The sequence below is a fragment of the Triturus cristatus genome, chromosome 5_2 (genome assembly GCF_964204655.1).
Source record: "Triturus cristatus chromosome 5_2, aTriCri1.1, whole genome shotgun sequence".
Lineage (NCBI taxonomy): Eukaryota > Metazoa > Chordata > Amphibia > Caudata > Salamandridae > Triturus > Triturus cristatus.
Window position 1 is genome coordinate 476,516,028 of NC_140588.1, and position 19,423 is coordinate 476,535,450.

The 19,423-nt window shown below is 42.5% G+C and overlaps 1 protein-coding gene across 1 annotated transcript in view; it reads right to left on the reverse strand.

Moving 5' to 3' along the window:
- The window catches only part of NME8 (NME/NM23 family member 8), a 1,023,835-nt gene that overhangs the window by 479,120 nt on the left and 525,292 nt on the right, over positions 1-19,423 (reverse strand). Inside the window, exon 10 of the mRNA XM_085606381.1 lies at positions 10,963-11,552. Coding sequence (XP_085462507.1) covers positions 10,963-11,552 — 590 coding nt within the window. The remainder of the gene's footprint in view (positions 1-10,962; positions 11,553-19,423) is intronic.

The following is a 19,423-nucleotide window of genomic DNA, read 5'->3' on the forward strand; positions in this document are numbered from 1 at the left end:
CACAAGGTGCGGGCTCCGGGTGTCTCCAACCGACGGCACACACACTGTCACAAGAGATGGGATGACATCTGCCGGCTGAGCAAAAATGTGGCAGAGATGATGCTTGGGCTGCTCCCTCAGACTTGCAGGTTGGCACGCAGGAGCATGACACCACTAATGGTCCACATCTTAGCTGTGACACAGCCTGAGCTGGATGCACGTTTGAAGGAGCACCAGCAGCAAGCTGGGGGTGAGTATTCTGTGAAGGGTGACTTTGGTTGTGACTGGCTGTATGTGTTCACAGCCTGGTACAGCGCTGGGCTCTGTGATGTTGCTAGTGTGATGCAATGGCTTGTAAGTGGCCTCTGTGTTGGGTGCAGCTGTCATGCATTTGCCCTACCTGTACTCTCTCATGTCATTGGAGTTATTGCCCTTGACATTGCATTCTGAGTCGTGGCCTCTGGCATCGTCTGCATTGGGGTAGTCAGGGACATCCCATGGAAGGGCACAGCAGTGTGCATTATCTGAATGTGCTTTCATCAATGTGTGCATTGCCTGCCGTCAGAATTGTGAGGACTCCACATCTGACACAAATGTGCAACTGTAGTTGTGCCCCAAAGTACAACATGGTGGATGGCATGAGCTCATGGCCATTGTGGACTATTATGTTGGAGTCTGTATCTGTGTTGTCCACTTCTGCTGCCTCCAGATTAAGGGTGGGCGTAGTTCGCGAAGTAGCACTTCGCGAAGCTACGCAAAGTGAAGTTCGCACTACGCGAGCTACGCGTAGCACTTCGCGAACTGCGAAGTAACATGTTCGCACTGTGCAAGATGTTGTTTTCAATGATTGCACAGTGCGGACAAGCAACCGGCACTGTGCAATCATTGAAAATGGCATCTTGCACAGTGCGAGCTGTAGTTTTCTGCTGCTCGAGTAGATTTTTACTCGAGCTGCAGCTTTCTCAACGCGAACTGGTAGTTTCTCATCGCGAGCGGTCGCGAGCATACGCGACCCCTCGCAATGAGAAACCTGACCTTCTCGCGTTGGGAATCTCGCCGGGAGGTTTATTTTCCATGCTCGCGATCGCGAACAAGGAAAAAGTCTCGCCAGGATGTCATTTTGCTTGCTCGCGGCCGCCAACTTGACGTTGAGGACCGCGAGCAAGCAAAAAATGACCGCAGCACTACGCAACACTACGCTACGCGTGTTCGCACTGTGCTACGTGCAGTTCGCGTAGCGCGAAGTAGCGCGAACTTCGCAAACTACGCGAGCGTAGCGTAGTGCTTCGCCCAGGCCTACTCCAGATGTGACTATGGCAACATGTTGGGAGGTACATCTTTTCCACCCTCAGGGCCCTAGGTGTGCTCAGAGGGATCTGTGTTTCTGGTTACACGGAGCCACCGGCAGGCTATTTGGCTGTGTGGGAATCACATGGCTCACTTATGCCACATTTGCATGATAACACACAAAAATGGACTTTAGAATTGAGGCTGCACAATGTTACTGCACAGGGTGGTGTGCAACATGGGGATATCATCATCTTGTTTTGTGCTTTGCTTGCATATGATGTTTGTGTTAATGCCACTGAACTAACCCTACATCTCTGTCTCATACAGCATCTCCCGTGGGCACAGAAGACAGGTGACGGACACCAGTGGTGAGGCATCAAGCACGACTGCTATTCATGAGCACAGTGACACTGATGTGACCAGCGCCTCGGAGGGGGACAGGAGTCTGCTTGAGGAATCAAAGCCAGAGACACCAACCTCAACGTCATCTGATGCCAGTGGTGACGCATCTATGTTGGTGGGCACAGGGAGCGTAAACTCTGCCTCCTCTTCCACAACACAGCGTCCAGTGCCCACCCTCTCACCTACTTCCACTAGTGCTGCCCGTGTTCGCACCAGTAAAAAGGGAAGAGTATCCTTCACCCCAGGCACCGCTGCCCCTGCCCCTGTCTCCCCTGCTGCCATCAGTGTTGAGTCTGTGGACCTTTTGCGGCAGCTGTGTGTGGGACAGACAACTCTCCTCAATGCCTTACTAGAGCAAGACAAAAAGTTGGCACAGGTAGTTGCTTTCATGGAGGGCATTCATTCGGGCGTGGGTGGGCTACACCGGACTGTCCATTCAACTGGCACAATCTCAGAGTCCAGCTCAAGTCCCTCTGGGCACCCCCTGCCAGTGGCTACATCTCACGATAGTGACCACACACCACAGACCTCAAGCTCCAGATACAGCACACGCAGCACACAGAAGCAGCAGCAGCCCAAGCGGTCCAAAGCACAGACATCATCACCCCAAAAAACTAAAGCCACCCAGAGAGCAAAGGCAAAAGCCCTTCAGGCGACACTTAGGGGCATAAAACCAAGAAGTTGGCCTCATGCTCACATGCCTCAGAGGCATGCCCTGCCAAGGACTCTCCTGTCCCAAAAGCGTCTCGCAAAGACAAGCAGACAGTTGCCGTGCCCACTGAGAAGCTGGTGCCTGCTAAGAGTTCACATAAAAAGAGCTCCAAGGCAGATCACCCACAACCTCAAATCCCATACACACCCCTGTGAAGCAGGGAAAGGAGGGCACTGTAGGGGGTATACCTGGTAGACAGGGGATGAGGGGCAAAGGCCAGGCCAAGCCGAGCGTACCACTGGATCCAGCATGTCCCCAGAGGGAGGGCCACCAGCTGCACCTGATGCATCTTTGGTGGAGAGTGTGCATGTTGTATCCACCCCACCTCCCAGTCCTACCAAGACAGGGAAGCCATTTAGGGGCACATGCATCAAAGGTTTTTGCCGTTTGCGATTGCAAATTAGCCTTTGGAGATGCATGAAAGGGTTTCCTATGCGCAATTTAAGAATTTGCAATTATTTGTGAATTCCTAAATTGCGATTGCATTTAAGGAATCGCAATTCGCAATTCCTTAAATGGAATGCTAGAAGCACTTTCAAATAGCAATTTCGCTATTTGAGACCGCAAATTACAGACAAATCAAACTTGTCTGTAATTTGCAAAAACTTAGAAAAATTTACTAAAATGCATTTTTTAAAGTTTTAGTTTACACACACATATGCCCTTGGGGCATGTGTGTGTGCAACATGGGTGCACATCACAATTTCAGGGGTGCAACAGGGTGTCATTTTGACACCCTTGCACCCTTGAAATTGCATGAGCATTTTGCGAGTTTCTACTGGTACTCGCAACTTGCGCATGCAATCTCCCATTCATTCCTATGGGCCTGCAGGCCCATAGGAATGAATAGGAAGGCATTCCTTAATTGTGACTCCCAAATTGCGAGTCGCAATTAAGGAATGTTTAGGAATCGCTATTTTTATAGCAATTCCTACATGCATAGGCTTTTGCGATTCCTTAATTGCGATTCCTTAATAATCGCAATTAAGGAATCGCAAAAGCCTTCCTTGATGTATGTGCCAGATAGACTCCCCAAGAAGTGGAAAGGTACCCATCCACATTCTCCCAACTACACTGTTTCTCACTGCAGCATGACTCCACCTCCACGTGCCACAACACCACCCGGTCCAAGCAGCCCTTCGGCTTCACAAGCCACTGATGGGCTCTAGTTCAGCTGGGCCTCTCTCTCCCAGGGCCAGTACACCAACTGGCCCCGACACTCAGCCACCTCCCAGTTTGACTGACAGCCAAGTCTGATTCAAAGCCCCCATCACACACCTGTCTCTCTCACAGCGGTGTTGCTGACCATGGCAGGGTACAGTCTCACCTATTCCCTGTGCAGGATTTAATGCACACATGTGCCTTCTCTGCACTTTTGACTGGCCACTGGCCTTGATGTTCACTGCTGTTTGCCCATTCCCTGTGCAGCTTCTCATGTACTTACTCTGCACCTTGGACTGGCCACTGGTCTTGATGTTCGCTGCTGTGTGCCCATTCCCTGTGCAGGATTTCATGTACCTACTCTGCACCTTGGACTTGCCACTGGCCTTGCTGTTTGCCCATTCCCTGTGCAAGATCTCATGTACCTACTCTGCCCCTTGGACTGGCCACTGGCCTTGATGTTCACTGCTGTTTGCCCATTCCCTGTGCAGCTTCTCATGTACTTACTCTGCACCTTGGACTGGCCACTGGCCTTGATGTTCACTGCTGTTTGCCTATTCCCCGTGCACGATCTCATGTACCTACTCTGCACCTTGGACTGGCCACTGGCCTTGCTGTTAGCCCATTCCCTGTGCAGGATCTCATGTACCTACTCTGCACCTTGGACTGGCCACTGGCCTTGATGTTTGCCCATTCCTTGTGCAGGATCTCATGTACTTACTCTGCACCTTGGACTGGCCACTGGCCTTGATGTTCACTGCTGTTTGCCCATTCCCTTTGCAGGATCTCATGTACCCACTCTGCACTTTGTACTGGCCACTGGCCTTGCTCTTATCTACTTTCGGTGCCTATCTGTGTAATATGTGAATAAAGACAGTTACTCCTGATGTCTGCTTTGTCAGTGTCCCTGCTAAATAAAGGTTTTTCTGTGTGGGTATGGTTTCATGTGACACATGCTCTGTATGCCACTTCAACATTGTCAATGACTTGTTTCACTTTTACAGGGTTTTGCAGAGGTGACAGGTACTTCAGTTCTTCTTGACTCTGAGGCTTGGGGGTGCAATGATAGTGTTTTGTGAGGAACTGCTCTTATCATAATCATTCTTTGTTTAGGTTTTATTGTACACATGTCATGTTGGTATGCACTGCCAGCGCAACGTGGGATTTTATCCACAGGATTGCAGGCAGGCTGGCCATGGCCATCATGTATGTGTGATCTTTCTTGATGTGTGAACAGCAGTGTTGGTGTATGCTCATCTTGTGATTGCCAGTCATCCTAGTCACATGGGTAAATTTCAATGTGTGCACTTGGGAGGTCAAGAAGTATGCAGTGTGAAGGGGGTGACTTTGTCAGTAGTGTTGATGTGTGTGTTTCCCTGCAATGTCAATTGCACACATGTGTCACCCAGGAGTTTGGAGTCCTAACTTTTCTACTCCTAAACTGAGAAAAATCCTAATTTTAAGACTTTCGGTAATCACAGAAGGCATTTAGGAGTCCTAAAGTTAGGACTCCTAACTTCTGTGAATACCAAAATGAGTAAGTGCCGTCTGTGAATACCAAAATGAGTAAGTGCCTTCTGTGAATACCAAACTGGTAGTAAGTTTAGGATTTTGTCTTAAGTTAGTTCTGTGAATCGGGCCCGTTGTTTTCACCTGGGTGTCCCAGACTAGTGTATCTGTGGGTGATGTGTGAGCTGTATGTGTGTTTGATGAGGTACTTCTTCCCTTCCTGAGTGTGAGGTTGTCTGTGTGCTATGGTGATTTGTGTTGTGGGTGTTCACAGTGTGGCACTCATATCTGTGTGGAACTGGTATGTTTGGTGTGTACACACTGCTTGTCGTGCATGCAGTGCTGTGTGTGTATGTTGCCTTGTACTTGAATGGTGTGCATCCCCTGATGTCCAGCCGTCTTTGCAATGTGATGTATTGACATGTGCATCTGTTGTGTGTTTGATGTGGATGTGTGCAGTGTTTGGCCTGTGTTGTCTCTTGCAGCTGAGAGATGCCCTGTGTGTGATGTTCTATTTGTATGTCATTGTGTGTGATTTGTTTGTGTGTTGTGATTCATTCAGATGTGTGTTGCCAGTGTAGTGTGCATTACTTGTGTGTCTGGCACATGCACTTTGGGCTGTTATTGTTCCTGGGTTTGTCTTGAGAGCATCCTTGGGGTTTTCTCCTCTTATATTTGACCTGTCACTTGTCAAGATTGTGGTACAATATGACACCATGTTGACTTGATGGGTGGTGTGGGTTATCTGTCTGTGTTTTCCTATTGGCCTATTGCTCCCAGTTTGTGTCCATGATTGTTTTGAGATGATGCACTTCATGTCTGTGTTGGGGTATGTTGTCTGTGCATTGTTCCGGAGTACTGATGTTGTGTACTCCTGTTCTGTCTGGGTTCCCATTGCCTTTCCACATTTTTACTGCACAGGTCTGGGCTTCTTGTACTTCTGTGTATGTTGTTGGTGAGGTTTGTGTTTGTGCCAGCATTGGTTCAGGCATCCCTGAGTGTGTGTGTGATGTTTGTGGATGCCCTCCAGGGAGTGTGAATGTTTGTCAGCGTATTGACTGGACATTATTGGGACCCTTATGTGTGTTTGACACTGGTGTTGAGTGCTGCAGGTGTGAGGTGGCGTGGGGGTGTATGTGTGAAGGATCCAACTTGTGTTTGACAGTCATAGAGTGTGACAATGGGCCCTTTGTGTTGTGCTGCTGACATACACCTGTCAAGTAGTTGGATACAGATGTGTGGCTGATCACTGTTTGACTTCAGAGACTTCCTTTCATCCCTGTGCCTATGCATGTGTTGCCTTGCTGTCTCCCTGAGTTGTTGCACAGAGGTGACTGTGGTTTAATTTCACTCACTGTGCCAGCCATGTGTGATTTGATGGGCTAAGGGTGTTGTTATATGTTCCTTCTCTTGGATGTGATGTACACATGCTTTGTGGCTTGCTCCTTGGCCTTCCATTTGTGTGCACCTCACTTTAGCTTTCCCATTTGTTGTCCTCCGTTGCTGCTGACATCTGGTCTGTGTATGTGGCTGTGTGTCAGTGCGGGGTATGTCTGTGTGACTTGACAGGCTGTGTGTCCAGTTGTGTGATTGTTCAGAATCTGTATGAGTGTTCATTTTGTGCTTGGACTCAGTTTTCTAGACATGAGTGTAGTGTAGGTGTGATGTGAGGGTTGCCCTGGCCCTGTGCTTCTGTGCTGTGTGTTCCTCTGCAGCCCCACCTGCTGAGACTGTGTCCCTAGTTGTTTGGTGTGTGGTGCAGGGTGTGGGTTCACCTGGCTGGTTGTTGTGCATGGGGGAGCACAGGAGGGAGACATAGCATGTCCCTCAATGTTTGGGGGGGGACTAGTGTGTGGATGGTGGAGGTGTGGCCCTATGATCTTTGTGGACTGCCCATGCCTGATGCTGGCCCTGCCTTCTGCATTGTGCACATGTTTTCCCGCGTCTTCACCACTGCGGTGATGTGACCGGGACATTGCATTGATATCGCGGTTGGTGGGTGACCTGGATGCGGAGGGGTGATTTTGTGACAGGTAGGACATGTGTGGGGACACTTGTGGATGTGTTCCTGTCCCCACCAGGGTGTCTGGTGTGTACAGGAACCCTATATCAGCCCATGAGTTGTGTGTTGTGGTTGTGTGCGGAGTTGTGTGATTGCATACCTGCAACGGCGTTCGCTACGGTGCATGGCTTGCTGGTAGTGTATCAGGTACAGCACCAGGAAGAGCTGGATCCATTGCGGTCGGGACCGGGTGGAAGGGACCGGCAATCTCTGCAGTCGTGCTTTCGCCGTCTCTGGTTGGGCGGTTGCTCCACTGCGGTGTGACTGGCTGCTTGGGGCATCCTGATTTGTACGGCGGTCGAGACGTCATTCTGCACGGCAGTGGGACTCTATTGGCTCTCACTGCCGCGGTGGCGGACGCATTTTTATGGTGGTTCGCGTCGCACAGCGGCAGACGAGAAATGGGCTATGTTTGGCCATACTAATATGGCGGGCGTGAGGACCACTGCTGGCATGCGGAAAATGGCTTCCGCCTGCCATCCTAATGGGCCCCTTAGTTTTTACAAAATATGTTAATAAAAAAGTGCTTATGGAATCTAACACATATGCAAATCAATTCAGGTTCATTACTATCCATGAAGGTCCCATGATGAGGAATTTAACTTTACACATACATCAGAAGTCATATGCCCTAGTGTTTATAGCCTAATTGGTACTGGCATGGACTGAGGTCATAGTGCTATATAAGCATCTGGACCTAGAGGACAAGACATCAGTTCACTTTGGAGGCAGAAAGTGAGAGAAGCTGTTGTCATGAATATTGTGATTTTTTTTATCTTAGGCATTCCCTGCTTGAGTTATATGTGGAAAACAATAATCAAAATGCTTAACGTGCATGATTCATATGAAGGTGCTTTGTTTGTTCCTATGCTCTGTAGTGTGACTATCAAGCCTATGTGAATATATTTGCAAACTTCCATCTTAAAGTTGAACTGCATAATTTTTACATTAGTTTATTATTAATTTATATGAGTTTCAAGAAGGCTGATAATTACACATCTCACTTTTGTTGATATTCAAAGAACACTGTTTCTTAGAATGAAAATAATTGATAGAACATCAGGCCACTTTCTGCCAGTTGTTTCACCAAGCGTTCTTGAATGAATGAATGAAAATAAATTTATATCGCGCAGAACTCAGCCCTGACATAATATATTGAGTAGCCCTGCAATGCTTAGTAATAGGCTTTTCTATCTTAATGAGATTATGTTATAAATGTTGAGCACAAAGAGGGAAGGTCAGAGAGGATTCTCCACACCAGTGGGAGCGGGCCATACAAAACCATGTCTCTGGTTACTACTGAAGGCACTAAGCCTTTATGCAAAGATTTATTAGTCATCATGCCTTGTGAGACAAGAATAGCAGACTTGCTATTTTTTTCTAAAAACAGAACTTCATTTTTCAAACAAGTATACCGGGGTGTACCATCTCTGAAACTCATAATACTTTTGATTTTCAGCTTTTCTAGAGTTCTAGAATTTGACTTTTTCTTAGAAGCAGCAGAAACAGAGTAAGATTGCTATGTATTATTAGCAGCAATCATGTTGGAGTGGTATCAAATATTCACCCTTCTGGTAAACCTTGCTGCTGCTGCCATATTATTTATCTTCATTACTGTTACAATTGATATTGTGTGTACTAAACTAAGATTTCAGTTTTAAAATAAATATTTAAAATAAGAGAATAAGTAAGGTAGGCAAATAATCTGAAATACAAGACCAGCTCCAGCCAAGATCACTATGGGTATGTCAAGGATTTAATATCTTTTCTGCTGGGTGAAGAGAAAGCACTACTGATTTCCCAAACATGGGTTCAACAGTGTTAACTGAACAGCTTACAGTCTACAAAGCACACAGTCCCATAGAAAAGGACAGATAGCCATATGTCAACTGTTAATTCGAAAGAGAGGGAAGGAGACAGAGAGGGAAAGAGGGAGAGAAGCATAGAGACAGACAGAGGCAAACATAGAGACGAAGATGATGATGCTGACATGAGTGCAACCCAGTACCAGTATGTTTTGGTTGTGAGCTGTGTATGAAAAACTAATAGATTAGACTGTATGTGCAGAGAATAAAGTTTGTTTCATGACATCATAGTGAGGTAAGAGAAAGTTTGACCTTCTTATGTAGGTCTGTGAATGGCACAAAAGGTCTGAAAGAAGGCTGGTAACAAGCAAAGAGAATTGGATGGAATATAACAATGTGAACGTGACTGCATGGAGGTACTGCAATTGCCATAAACAACATTCAGAATCAGGCAATGCATGTAAAAATGCTCTTTTGACCATAGTAAGCTGCTGTATGTTGGTGAAGTTCTAACGTCTTGGTTTCAAACTCTGACATCCCACAAAGTTCATGGCAGTAGAATTCTGGATCAGTTGATACGTTTCTGCAAATTCATTTGGGAGGCCCATCCAGAGAGAATTAAGCAGGAAGAAACCTGTCCTATAGTTTTCTGATCATGGGGAGACTTTTCAGAAGAGTGTAAAAATTCAGGCTGAAAACAGCTTTTTGATCTCAGGGATGAGACAACAACTGCAGTCAACGATGAAATTTAAGAGAGCTTATAAGATTAGGGGCCATACCCATTTAGATGGGCCACGATATACATGATAACACTGCCAAGACACCACCTAATATTAGAACTTCTGTAATGTCACAGTTCAGTTTCAGTAAATTGTAGCTCCCCAACTCCTCAACTGAGCAATAATGACTAGAAAACTATCCACGAGAGTAAAGAGTTGGGTGTCATATGCATAACATACCATAAGAATGAATAAGAGCTATAAGGGCAGAAACATAAATATTAAAAGGGGTTAGGGGAAATGAAGACCCTTGTGAAACTTTACAAGACTGAGTTTGACATGAATAGAAAGATGTCTAGTGACTTGTCTGGTTGTACCCCACACGTAAGGATTCTTCCCATGCTTGGCACCCCTATTCACCACCCCAAACAAAATATTTGTGATACCCTGGGTTGACAGACAGGATCAAAAAGCAGTGGATATTTTGAGAAGAAGAAGAAAAGGTGAGGGATGCCACCCAACGTCATCCTTACAGGCAGAGAGAAAATCTAATACAGTCGATTCATAAAAACATAAAAAGAGGAATTGACAGCGCAAAAGTTTAATGCAAACTGTACCCTCAAAGACATGCCTAAAAATGATAAAGAGCATAGTTTATGTAGTAACATTACACTCCATAATATGAGGCAACCCTCTCATCAGGAACATCTGGAACCGTGAAGCAGTGAGTAATAAAAAAATGCTTGTCTACATTTTTGGCATTGGTCTAATAAGGATTAATATAATTTTACCTTTGTAGGTGATTAAGATTTTACCTCCCACCCCCAAAGAAATGTAAAAAACTGTCCACAGTTCTAAACATTTTTTGCACAGATTTGGACTGTCTCTACTAATCATACTCACACGCATACAACCACCGAGTTTCTCCAAGGCTCTGACTCAAGTACTATAAATACCTGCAGTAGATAGCAGGTGAGGCAATGGCACAATTCTAAGGTAAGACAATCACATCAGGGCAACAGCACATTTGTCAGGTTATGGAGCAGATATACAATAAACATTTTACTGTGTTTTTGGCTTGTTTACGATCATGGGAGGCAAGGGAGGCCACAACAGCCCCTGCAGAGTAGAGGAGCCCCCAATACTGCAGGGGCTACTAAAGCTTCAGGGGGGCCCCCATTCAACTGAAGGCCAATTAATATTTTTGACATATGGGACACGTGGGAGTCCCTCATCACATTCTGCAAGAGGGCCCCATGATTTTGAGTTACACCAATGTCTACGAGCAATAAGCTGTTAAAATCAGATATGTTCTACCTGTACCTGACTGGTTCCTTTTCTTCTACTACCGTTTGCTCTGTTGCCACTTTCTCTGTGGACGTCGGCGCTGTTGTTGCCACTTTCTCTGTGGATGCCGGCGCTGTTGTTGCCACGTTCTCTGTGGACGTCGGTGCTGTTGTTGACACTTTCTCTGTGGATGCCGGTGCTGTTGTTGCCATTTCCTCCGTGGACGCCTGCGCTGATGTTGCCACTTTCTCTGTGGATGCCGGCGCTGTAGTTGCCAATTCCTCTGTGGATGCCGGCGTTTTTGTTGCCTCTTCCTCTGTGGGCACCACTGTTGTTGCCTCTTCCTCTGTGGGCACCACTGTTGTTGCCACTTCCTCTGTGGGCACAGGCACTGTTGTTGCCACTTCCTCTGTGGGAGCTGGTGGTTTTGTTGCCACTTCCTCTGTGGGCACAGGCTCTGTTGTTGTCAGCTCAGTTGTTGCCACTTCCTCTGTGGGCGCCGGCACTATTGGTTCTGTTATTTCTTGCATTTCAGGTACCGGTTCGCTTGATTCCTTTGGTTTATGGAGTACCAGGACATAGGACGGACCACTTGACATATTTTTGACAAAATCTTCAAAATCGGGCTAAAAGAATTAGATTTTTTGTAAATTTCATTAACCAAGAACTGCTTGTCATAATGAGAGCAACATACAAATGCAATGATCTTGACCACAGTTATCTGCTAGTTACGTATTACATGAATCGCTTTGTCTGTGCAATAAATGCTGGCAATAAACAATCTGAAACCAAAAAAAGAGACATGCAGGTCTTAAATGAAACGTATGTCTGAAGACTATCTGCAGCCTTTTTAACTAAACATTGCACAAAACATCCTTCAAAATGATTTCTGTTGGTTTGGGTCATTAATTTACAAGGTCACTTATTCAATGGGACAGCAGGTGGACTGGAAAATGCTGGCCGATAAGCAAACTCTTCAATGCATTTTAACAGTTGTGTTAGTTCAAACAATCAAGTCCTAAAGAAAGAAGCACTTCATGAAGCTGCAGACAAAGACCAACGATGTCACCAAACACACAGTGTTTCAGTTCAGGGTTTTTCTTTTACTTATCTTTGTTTTCGAGTGTACTTGCTTAACTGGATAAAACAACGTGAACCAGGATTCACATTTCCCAATGCATTGTTAAATTAAAGCCCAAGAGCAGAGCACTTCCCTGTTGGTTGTGTTGTATCATTTGGTAACCATATAAATTTCACGCACATGTAGTGCATTCTGAACCTTCATGGCATCTCCTGCCTGATTTTACCTTTTCATAGAAGCAAAACGGGTGAGTATCCCTAATTTTAATACATATCAAAGTTTGTTGTTTCTGCTACAAAGCACTTCTTGCCTCATCCCACCCATTCTACTCTCTCTTATTAGATTTGGTTAAAGGCAGCTTAGCAGTAAGAGCTAATATGACAAAAACCAACAATTCCCAGGATCATCTCTTTGAGTCGCGTGTGGGTATATTCTTAAAATTGTAGAAATCTACTCCTTGAATAGCTTTTTCACTCCCTTCTCAGTGTGGTGTTCTAGATAGATGACTTCTTTCTGACTGTAATGGGGTTTACTTGGAGACATGATTTAACAAAGCAATTGTGTCTAATCTGCAGCTCTCTTTTGTTTTAGACACCACCAATAGGTTATGAATGCATTGAACTAGCACTAAATTACAGGGCAACTGTAAGGTCCCTAGACTTTTCTTCTAGATCTGATTAAAGATCAAAGGGTTTTCTGTATACACTTGAGGGTCTCTACACACAACCAGAATTTTGCTCAAAAATTTAAATGTGAAAAGAAAATGACTTTTCCCATGTGGGGGAAGAGAGAAGAATGCTTTGCAGAGGTCTGGAACTGTGAACAATTCCCCATCTGATGGGATTGGGAAAGGAATTTTGGCAGACTTCAGGACAACAGGACAATACAAGATTACAATTTTTTTTTTATTTCTCCAAGGTCCTGCACCATTCTCCATTTTTGTGGGCATTTTAAAGTCTCATAATAGGCAACTTACCGGAAGTGCACAATACTGTCTTTAAAATTCCCTGATCTATCATTTGGATTGTACTACTGAATACTAACATGAAGAATACCGAAATACAAGAATATCAAGGACAGAATATTGAGGGACATTGAATTTAAAAGTAAGTGCATTATAGGGAAATATAGATTTATTATTCCTAACTCTACATCTATGCATCTTGAAGATATATGTACCACATAGGAACATATTTATATGGATTTAGGTATGGAAAATAAAGACTTACTAACCTGTCAATATTTTGTTTAAGATTTTGTCCTCAATATTTAATACCATCGATATTCTGGCTTCGATATTTAGTATGCACAATATCATTTTTTAAATCATGGGCATTATTCCTAATACTGCTTATGCAGTGAAAATAATTTGGGGTTTTCGGCGATGAACTGCATCTGGTATCACTTTTATTTCCACTGGCTCAGCATCTATTATCAGTCCAATGATAATGCCTGGAAAATCCCAAACTTCTTTCCTTACTGTACATTGTAAATCAGGTGGTAAATCTTCTTTAATCAAAACAGGTAACAAACAGACATCTGACTCTTGTGGTCTTTTTTTGAGGTCAGAGTCTAAATTGCCTCTCCATCCAGAGTACAAAAAATTGTGCAATTCATCTTACACAAAACATGCCTTCCCAATAAGTTACACATTAGAAATTCATGGGTGTTTTCAATAGGATCAATCTGTACAGGGGCACTTGCTAAAACTTTATTTGTTGTTTGCTAATTTGATATGGCTACAACTTGAATTCCCTGTCCTGAGAACTGGAGGTTTGGAACCTCTATTAGATAAACTGCGAAGCAGGTAGCACCTGCATCGAGCAACAATGAAACTGGATGGCTTATTCACTTCACCTTCTACATATGGGCCACTCTGGTCTACCTCTAGGACTGTAGCAAGCATGCAATCCTCCTCCTGCGTCAGGCACCATCATTATGATTGGTTAGAGCCAAGTCCAATGGAACTTTCAAAAGCAGCGAAAGAAAACAGGGAGAACTAATGCCTAGTTTGCATATTTTGCTACATCATTGATGCAATTTTTTATTTTATAGCCTCTGATTCTGATTGTTTTGCACAAGGGTAAGTTGGGTCAGAGCTTTTGGTTGCACCTCCTCTTTCTGAGAAATCAGATTTGTAAGAAATTGTGTTATTGGTTGGGGGGTGGAGGCCCCACTCAGGCAACAATCGATTGGCACAAACAGTCAGGCTCAAAATAGAGGCAATGTGTAGAGTACGTATGCAGTACACAAACAGTAAAAAAGTAAAAACACAACTAACCGGGCAATGAACTCCGCTCCACTAGCAGAGGTTGCAGAGACTACGCATCACATTGAAAACACGCGGAGTTAGCTACTGTACCCACAACCCTTTGATAAAACAACTTAACCTTTACATGCTAAAAAGCATACAACTAATTCACCGAAGTGAACTTTGAAAAATATCAGGCAATGAGAGAGGAAATGATTTTGGGGTCCCCCCTAACCTAGGGGAAGGACCAAGCAGATGCCTTGAACGCAAAGAGCATATAATGCTGAACGATTCAGTGGTGGTCCCATCCTCCTAAGACCACCCAAAGCAAAGTTATGGGCAAAACTACAATGGCAACGAAATAAATAACTCCCCTAACTCGTTTTATCGTTCTCTCACCCCTGCCCTTCCGAGATGCCGTTTATTTATTTATTTTTAATTTAAGGTCCAAGATCCTGATTTTGAGCCGATGTCAAGGCTCGTTCTTTTAATTGTGTGTGAAACTGTGTGGGTGTGCTTGAACAACTTAGGCTAAAGATGGTAACGCAGCTAAAGAACAAAGGACCTCTGATAAAACAGTAACATCAAGCACTTAATAGAACGTGCCACACAACAAAACAAAGGCTAACTTCTGTGTGCGACTGTGGTGCCATCAAAGCGCAAAAGAACTTCAATTGTTAACTTGTGCTTGCGACCAAATTATCTTACCTGTACGTGATTTAATTTTTTTTGGTATTAATTGGAGTCCCTTTTGTGCGTGAGAAATCGAGTATTCCGTTTTATTGAACAAAGCAGACTAGTGGGACAAACATATAGGACATATTTAAAATAGCAGCCTACGTTATATATTTTTTGTAATGGAGTACGTTTTTCATGCACATTTCAAACAGAAATGTATGTGCGTAGTAAATTTTACATTTTTTTGCTTTTTTTTTCAACTTAAACAAAAAACAGACAGAGATAAAAAGCAGTCTCCCAACATGTTCTTTTGGAAAGTTAAGCACATGCATTCTGTTTGGCAACCCATAGAGAAAATATCTGTTTGCAATGTTTATTTTGCTGCTGCTTGAAATCAGGAACAAAACGTTAATAATAATTGTTGCAAAACTTTCAGAAACATATTTTTTACAGTGTCTTTTAATAACAAAGTATCATTGCTTAACCAGAGCACTTTTTTGAAATAACCTATTATTATTATTATTAAACATTAGTACATTAGAAACTCATGTTTTGAATAGTGTGTGAAAAACATGAGTAGCTCTTGTTCTGTGTCTGTGGAAATCATCTGAAGACCAGGAACAAAAACCAAAGTGCTAGAAAACCCTTGTAGTTTGCCTTACTGCACATTTTGAACACACCACTTTTACTATAAGGAAGTAAATGTAAATATTAAATGGCAAAAGATTTACGCAATGAAACTATAATTTGCACAGTGAAAACATTTACCAACAAAACATATAGTGCAGACCCATGTGCGGTATTTTCTAAAGAAGTGTAAACTGTAACAGCATGTGTTTTCAAGCACTTTATCTTTTCGTTGCCCGTTAACTGGTTGGGGGTCCTGAGCCCCAATTGACAAAAGATGGTAACCCAGATGGGAAACAATGGGCCTCCAATGAGACAGCCAGAATGCTAGCTTGAGGGAATGGTCTCCATAAAAAAACAAATGATATGTCTTCAACTGTGGTGTCATGAAAGTGCACAGAAACTTTGATCAGTAACTTGTGTCTACAACCAAATTAACATATCTCTCCATTTTGTTAAATATTACCTAAAATAAAATTCAAGCATTTTGAGAATATGTGAAACTGCGTAGTATGTCTCAGGGTTAAATGTACTCCAGTGAGGCAAACACATTTTAAAGATTAAAACTATCCTCCTTTACTATAATTATTTACTGAAAAAAGATTTGCAAGCACCCCTGAGTCTATATTATATTTTTGCTAGTAAATTGTGCAATTTTTGTACAGTAAAATTCCCAAAAAATCACTAATTACAAATGTAAACAATGGTTACTAGTAGAATGTATGCTACACACAGATGATGTTGTTGAAACGCTGTGTTGTGCAGTAAAATATATTTGATGGAGAACAAGGCAAGGTGTGGGGTGACAATTTTTTTTATTTATGTTTTAAAAATCAAAACAAAATGAAAGGTATTATCATTTACAATGTCAATAGCTCAAACTCGTGTAATTGCGAGACCTATTGCATTGCACATGCTTGTATTTACTAATATTCAAATAATGGCGAGTGGGCTTTTTTTCTAAGAAATAGACTCCCGCTTTAAGAAATGTATTTGGAATAATAAGCATCCTAGGGTTCAATTGCTAGTCCTTTAACTAACTAAAAAATGAGCCCTACTCCAATTTAGAGATTACTACCAAGCATCGTTTTTAGATAATATTGTGCAAACTACTCATGCAGCTGAATTGGATGATAATTTTATTCTGACAGAAGTGAAACTAGAATCAGTAATAGAATTGGCTGCTTTTTTAAAATCATCAAATCTTCCCAAAAAACAAGCTATAAAACAATCCACACTTTTTCAGTCCACATCAGGCAGTTTTTTAAGGATTATAGTATTTCAAAATATCATTCTTTTACGCTTAGAAAAGAGTGTAAGTACATGAAGCTGGTTATTTCAAACAATATTCTAGAGAGCTGGAATGAAATAGGTTCCTCCTTAATTGGAGATTTTCTTTCTAATCAAAGGTGGTGAAACTGGGCTGGGATGGGCCTGCAGCTTTGTCAAGAAACACATTGTTTTTCTTCACCTATGCACAGATAAGTAGCTTCTTGAAAAGAACCTGATTGATGTGTGAATGCTCCCATACAGTCAATGAGTTACTTGTTAAGAACAAACTGCTGGGGGTGGATAACTGGGGTAGCGTTCTATGCCAAAATTAGAATATTTCATTGATTCCTAATTTTTTAGATACAATTTAAAAAAACACTCATTGCCTAATAACACTTGGAGAATGGCAGATTATTTCATATATGTGGAAACAAGGTTTGCTGGCATCCAGTTTTGAAAGTATGTAATTCTTTTCTAGATAATTAGATTTTTACACTCCCAGCACCCTCCACAAAATGTCAGGTCAATGTTGCAGTTGTTGCTGTGTCAGGTCAATGTTACAGGGGCCAATTTAATGTTCCAGGGGACTGGTTAAATATATTTTTTACTCATCCGGTATTGCAGGGTTCTTGGAGAGGGAACGGTTTGAGTAGATATTGGTAATCAATATTCAACCTGAAGCAGTTTTTGCATTGTTTGAACATTCAAGAAATATAAATATACTTCTGAAATGTGTTCAATGTTTTATTTTAATTGCTATGTCTATTGCACATTACCTGATTTTACAAAGTTGGAAGTCAAAAGATCTACCCACCATTGAACATTGATATACTGAATTGACTTGAATTAGAATGATTGCACATATCTATGCCTTGAGAAACAAGTGTTTGTCAAAATTGGATGCAACTTGGAAGGCTTTTGATCAGATTGCATTGTACATATTTAAATGATTAGGGGGCATATGTATCAAACCCTTTTCCCGTTCGCAAACGGGCCGATTCTCAGAATCGGCCCGTTTGCGAATGGGAAAAGGCCTTTTGGGATGTATCATCCCAAAAGGACATCGCAAATTAGAGAATCGCAAGATTTGCGATTCTCTATTTTGCAATTGCATTTAAGGAATCACAAATTGCGATTCCTTAAATGCAATGTATGAAGCCTAGAAAAATGGCAATTTGGCCGTAAGAAATCGCAAATTACCACCAACTTCAAGTTGGTGTTAATTTGCGATTTCATTGAAAAATGCACTTTTTGGCATTTTTCAAAGTGCCATATGACGCACAGACATGCCCTTAGGGCATGTATGTGCGCCACATGTGCATACATACATATTTCAGGGGTGCAACAGGGTGTCCTTTTGACACCCTAGCACCCTTGAAATTGCATACTCATTTTGCGATTCTCAAATTGTGAATCGCAAAATGAGAATGTCTTCCAATTCATTCCTATGGGACTCCTAGCCCATAGGAATGAATGGGAAGGTCTTCCTTAATTGTGATTAGCAATTTGCTAATCGCAATTAAGGAATGCCAAGGAATCGCAAAACATTTGCGAATTTTTTATTACATCGTGTTTTGCAATTCTCCAATAGTGATTCCCTAAAAATCTCTATTTGAGAATTGCAAAAACGGAACTTGATACATATGCCCCTAGGTGATTCTAGTAAGCAAGTCTGTATGTATTTGAATATCCAATTATATCTATCTGCTTTGTTGCAGAAATGTTCCAGTAACTTAAAGCAATTTTGCATGTTACATGATACTTTTCTTTGCTCTTGCACTTTCTAGCACTGTTATAGTTTATTTGCCAGAGTTAGAGATGTACTGGATTTGTGTGTTAATCTGCAATAATGCACTTTATTCGTATTTTGCACTTAAACTGTGTATTATTTGGTGCTGCCTAGCATTTTAGCAACTTGATTTGATGGTGCTAATGATGAATGTAATAATAGAATTGTTAAATTAGCTTGCATTGCTAAAAAAGAATCCTGTATACCCATAAGTAATACCATTGCTGTGTAATTATGACTTTTATGGGTATCCAGAGTTCTTTGTAATGTTTAAGTTTGGTTGGGCTCCCCTGTAATCCCTTCTTTTGAGGTTCTCCTTGTGATGGTTGATGTATTCCTGCTGACATAGGTTAAGGTACATTCTATCTTTCAAGTACCTTGATATCACACTTATCTGTACCACCTCTACTTTATGCACACTCTTCTTAGCCTCCTTAAAGATCATCTTCCTTGCAAGTTATCCTCTGTCATAGCTTCTCTGACTGTGGCACTTTTAAACTATAAAACCACTTCCTAGCCTTGAACTGCAACCTTAATGTAAGCCAGGAGTATTCGGAGTAGAGTTTTAAGGACCAAAAACCAAGCCAGATATTCCATATATCCACTGAGTATGTATTGTGAGCTCCATTTATTTATAATGTATGTTATGTGGGTAGTCTGAAACTTGGCTTCCTGGATCTACTGAGGACACCAGTGACTTAAGCATGACAACTAATAAACAGCTTCTGTGATATGGTTTTGAAAGCTAGTGTACTATGTTATTTTTCTATCTATTGCATGTGTTCTATAAAAGGATAAA